The 5,632-nt window shown below is 35.8% G+C and overlaps 1 protein-coding gene across 1 annotated transcript; it reads right to left on the reverse strand.

Moving 5' to 3' along the window:
* Positions 1–3,007: 3,007 nt before the first annotated feature.
* Positions 3,008–4,012, reverse strand: LOC113316505 (protein FAR1-RELATED SEQUENCE 5-like). The gene has a single exon (XM_026564670.1). It carries the CDS (start codon positions 4,010–4,012, stop codon positions 3,008–3,010), a length of 1,005 nt encoding a protein of 334 aa, XP_026420455.1.
* Positions 4,013–5,632: the final 1,620 nt, after the last annotated feature.

Consider the following 5,632-nt stretch of genomic DNA (forward strand, 5'->3'; position numbering starts at 1 on the left):
CAGACCGATATTACTTTTATCGTAGTTCTGTGATCTGATCTTGCATCTTCTATCATACGAGTACAATCGATTGATTGGCTTGAGATCGTGAGAGTTCTCTGATAGGCAAGATAAAGAAGTCACAAACAACTTCGTATCAATGTTTGTGATTCCTCGAAAATCCGCTTGTGTAGTCAGGAAGGATTGTAGAGAGGTGATTGATTAATCTAGGCTGTTCTTCGGGAATATAAGTCCGGATTATCAATTGGTTCTTGTTACCTTGATTTTATATCTAAAGACGGAACAAAACCTAGAGTTTATCTGTGGGAGACAAATTTATCCTTTTGATAGAATTTTCTGTGTGAGACAGATTCGTATATTATCAAGTCTGTGATTTTGGGTTGCAACAACTCTTTGTTGTGGGTGAGATCAGCAAAGGGAATAAAGTACGCAGTGTCCTGATGGGATCAGAGGCGTAGGAGTGCAACTGTACCTTGTATCAGTGGGAGATTGGTAGGGGTTCAACTATAGATCAGTCTGAAGTTAGCTTGGAGTAGGCTAGTGTCTGTAGCGGCTTAATACAGTGTGTAATCAATCTGGAATAGGTCCCGGGTTTTTCTGTAGTTGCCGTTTCCTCGTTAGCAAAACTTTTAGTGTCTGTGTTATTTCTTTTCCGCATTATATTTTATATAATAAAAATAATACAGGTTGTGCATTCGTGATCATCAACTTCTCTAATCCAACTTTTGGTTGTTGATTGTAGTTGATTGATCCTTGGACATTGGTCTTTGGTACCGTCCAAGTTATCTCTCTTTGATAAAGACTCGCTAAATTTTAGCTTGAGTAGAAATCAAATCGAGAGATTGAGATAATAACTCTTTGAGATACTTTTTGTCTAGATTGAGTCTGACTGTCTAGTTGATTCTCTAGCAAAGTATTTCGGAGTTAGTCCATGCAGATTGCTAAGCGAAATATTGGGTGTTGTTGTTAGACCCCCGCTTTTTCAATTGGTATCAGAGCAGGAAAACACGTTAAAGATCTCATCAGTCCGTGTTTGTAGCAATCTGACTATATGGAACTTAATGTCTCAATCGACGCTTCACCAGGTATAAAAAACAACCGCAGGAAAAGGTCTGATAAACTGGTTAATCCTCAAAAGAGATTGGAAGAACAAATCCGGATCTATTCTGGTCTTGTTGCAGAAATCGCAACTCTGAAGGATTTGAAATCTAGTAAGAATCTCTCATTGAATCTGAGAGAATCCAGTTGTTCCTTTCTAAAGAATTTTCATCTTTCAGATAATGCTCAACGATTATTTGTTGAGAAAGATGATGTGACTATTTACTAGGAACCATTTAGAAAAATGCCAAGGGTTCGGTTTTTATGGATGCTCATCCGATCATCCTCGACCATGTACGTCATCTTTAAGGAGTCTGGAGGCTGCAAGTAATTCTTGTAAGAATACTGTGCAACTTTGTGTTACTCAGAAGGGAAGTACGATACTATCAGGAATTTTTGTACAGAAAAGTACCAATGGTATAGGAAATATTACTTCTTGTCCTACTTCCTCTCTTCGATGGTGTAGTCGCAGTCGTTGTGGGACTTTTCTACATGTGTTAGGCGATTCCTCCTTGTGTGTATCTTCTATCGTCTCCAAACGTGAAAAAGACTCTACAACCAAGACAGAAGGACCTCTGTCAATTGGTTGATATTCGTCTCATTCAGAACCAGGAAACATTGATGTAACTCTGAGCAACTTCTCTTGGAATAAATCAATGAATGATGAGTTAGATCAACTTCATAGACAAGTTATGTGGAACCTTGTATCATGCAAGTACAATGTCTATAATGAAGGTTCTAAATGGGTATCCAGGACTGAGGGAGATTGTTTAAACACCTTCAGGAATAATCTCAGACTCATTTCTCAAGGACACTCTCGTGTTGAAGAATTTGAGTTTAAGGAAACGATTGTTCGTATGGAATGCCTTGTAGCTTTTCGACCTACTTATACTTGTCACAGGACCTACATAACAAGTGCTTCAGGGAACAAAAGAAGAAGAATCTTTGCACATGTGACTTACCTTAGAAAGTCACTATGTAATAAACAAGGGGAGCTTTTTGATCCCATCATGTCTTCCTAACCCTAGGCGTTCACGTCCCCATGTTTGTCTTGAGAAAATGGGGATTTGCGTCTTTTGGCTCAAGAAGTGTATTTTTGGTTATTTTTTGTTTCTTTCTATATAAATGTCTAAAAATACAAAAGCTTTTTTTCGTCCAGGGTTTCTGTCGTCCGCGAACGGTACGTCTCAAGTCATCCTTTCTATGGCACCTGTTACTAGATACAGTACAAGCAGGAATGCAGTCCTTGCAGCTAATGTTCGTGGATGCACTGGAATCTCCTCCCTTGCAGCTACGAACATATGATATCCCAATCTACAAACACTGTACAAAAACTAGAAAAAGAACTTAGTAAGTTGACGGTGTTTTCAAAAGATTTGGAGGAGATGAATGATCCCTTTGTCAATAAATTCTTCAACAACGAGAAGGAGTTTTCTGAAGATGATTTGGAAAAGATGTTTGTTTCCTAGGATGTCTTCTTGGATTAGTTGGAAGAATAACTAGTGCTTTGAATAGCGATGATTGTGACTACACATAGCTATTTTTATTTTCATCTTCTTATGTTATTAGGTTTATTGTTTTTTAAATTCTAAAAATATTTGGAGGATGATATCATTGCAGTATTTTCTTGGTTTGTTATATTGCAATATTTTTATGGGATATGTATTGTTTGCGTCCGAGATTTGATGTCTTTTGTCCATCTATTCAATATTCATTGAGTAGGAATAACCCTGATATTCTTTACAGAGAGAACCTTTAGGGAATGTGAACATAAGTAACCGACAAACTCGAATTTCCTACAACTACATGAAACATCATTATTAAGTGAATCAAAAATGATTGTACAATGATACTTATTTCCATGAGCTCTACATAATTCCTTATAATGTTCAAGACACAATCATGAGCTCTAGATAATTCCTTCTGAAATAATTTTCACCGGAAACGTCATTGCAGGATAACTTTGACTTGCTTTAAATTCCATCGCCAATTCATTGTAACGACGAGCTTCAACCATTCTTTGAAAATGCTCAAAAAATAGCACTAAATCATACTTGTAGCTTATGTATTTTTTTATAACACTATTCAAATTTTCACTACGTTGAGTCGTGGTCATTTCTGCGCAAAAATTATCTCGCCCATAAACCAACGCCCATTTTTCTCTTAAACTGAATAATGTATTTAACGAAACATTGTTGTTGAGGTCATATTTTGCGAGCATCTTCTTCCAAGCATCTGTAAATTCTTCCTCGTCTTCATAATTATATACACACTTATTAAAAAATTTCGTGAAATCATTAAATTTATGAAACTCATGGCTTAAGTGTTTTGCAGCATTTTGAAACATGTGCCAAATACATAATCGATGACATGATTCTGGCCATTGTGAAGTCAGTGCTTTAGCCATTGCTTCATCTTGGTCAGTAAAAATACACTTTGGCTTCTTCCCAGACATAGTTTCAGCAAAGGTATCAAATAACCACATGTAAGTCTCTGATGTTTCATCATATAATAAAGAAGCACCAAATATAACGGTTTTCCTATGATTATTTACTCCGACAAACATGGCAAAAGGTCTTCCATCTTTGTTTTTTCTATGGGTGGTGTCGAAACTTACCACATCGCCGAAGTAATCACAGTCTACCATCATTCTTGCGTCATCCCAAAAAATATTTGTTATCAAATCATCTTCATCTACTTGAATAGCATAAAAGAAATTAGGATCATTTGATTGCATTCTCTGCAGATACTCTAACACACCACTTGTATCCCCTGTTTTCATTCTAATAGTTCGCTTAGAACGCAAATAGTTTTTATAATCCACATTTGTAAATCCAACGTTTTGACGACCACCAACTTGTCTACTTAAAAGTTCCATAGTTTCTCTAGGAGCAATTCCTGATGTGTCGGCCATATCTGCTTGTGTGGTGTTGGAAATACTCATGCTCCTCTGCGATCTAAATAAGTGAGACTTACTAGGAGAAGTAGTAATATGAGCAAAAAAATCGACAATTTCATACTTATTATTTTTTTCAAACTAATTTTCATCCTTGCTAGGCAATCAAATCTTGTCTCGGCACGATGTTTTTTGACATTAACATCACGTTTATCTTTCCCACGAGTACCTTGGGTCGAACAAACATAAAGTCTATCTTTTAATCTTCCATCATTGAAACAATGTAATGTACTTCTTTTAATGCTGAAACCAACATTGTAAGCATATGTGTTGTAAAACTTAAATGCTTCGCCTTCACTCTCAAATTCCATCCCAATTATTGGTATTTGTTCCTTCCGAATTTTAGAGTGCACCAGATTAACACGATCATTAGAATTTACAAGATTAGTCATCTCATCACATGTTTCTTGGTCTGTAGAAAAATTTAAATCCATACCATTGTTAAAATCCAATCTACGACGTGTCTGAGATCCAACGTCCACGCATTCATCTTCGAATATTGTGGTCTACAAAAAAATTTTTGGTCTAACACAAATGGATTACGAAAACTACCAATATTCTATATAAGCAAGAAGTTAAGAAAATAAAATTGGAGAAAATAAATATTACCTGCTGATGCTCCATGAAAGAAAACGAAACACAACTCAAAAACGAAACAGAACTAATTATAGGGTTGTAAAGAAGTAGATGATTTTAGCGAGTATATGCTATTGGTGCAAAAAGGATGAAAAAAATATAAGGTAGATCAAATATTTCCTAATTTTTCTGGTAGAAAATCTCCATTGAAATTTTTCAGTTAAAAAATCTCCGTTAAGTTAGTCAACTAAGTCGCGCCCAAATTTGTTAACTGTGGTAGATATTAAAGGAGAAACGTGTCCATTAAGGATTGGGTGGAATAGAGGAACACGGGATTTTGGTAACAGAGGATCCGCAGCCAAATTAGCTTCACAGAAAGTTTACTTATTAGTTTCCAAACGGGCTATTAAAAGCCCTACGAAAAACCGATAAATCAGAACAAACATTATGCCGTGAAATCAGAAGCTCTGTGAATCGGGCGAATTTTGAGTCAACTCATTTTTGAAAATCGGTTTTCAAATCCTCATGAAAAATTAGTTCAATGATGTTAATCCTTCTTCTCAAATAGCTTTTATAGTTCTATGGTTACTTGTCTCTTCATGAAATCTGATAATTTTCTGTCCTGATTTCTGGTTTCTTTTATATCAGTAAAGTTTTCAATCTTTTGTTTTAAATGTGTAGAGAAAGTAGTTTCTTTACATTGGATATGAGTTTCTAATCTCTTTTCCTGATTTTTCAGGCTCAAAGTTATATTTCAGTGGTTTTGCAGTGGTGGTTGTAAACAGTGGTGTAGGGAAATTTCAATCTTTCTCGGATTAGTGGTTTTTTAGCATCTTCCATGAAGAATTTCATGTCTTCATGTAAGGGTATTCGCAAAATAACAGTAGTGTCGTTTATCTTCATATTGTTCGTTGTTATGGTACACAAATCAGTGGGATTTGCTATCACTCATTGTAGCAGCACGAAAATGGATCAAGATACAGAAAGAACATCCAAGTTTCA

This window comes from Papaver somniferum, chromosome 10, assembly GCF_003573695.1.
Source record: "Papaver somniferum cultivar HN1 chromosome 10, ASM357369v1, whole genome shotgun sequence".
Lineage (NCBI taxonomy): Eukaryota > Viridiplantae > Streptophyta > Magnoliopsida > Ranunculales > Papaveraceae > Papaver > Papaver somniferum.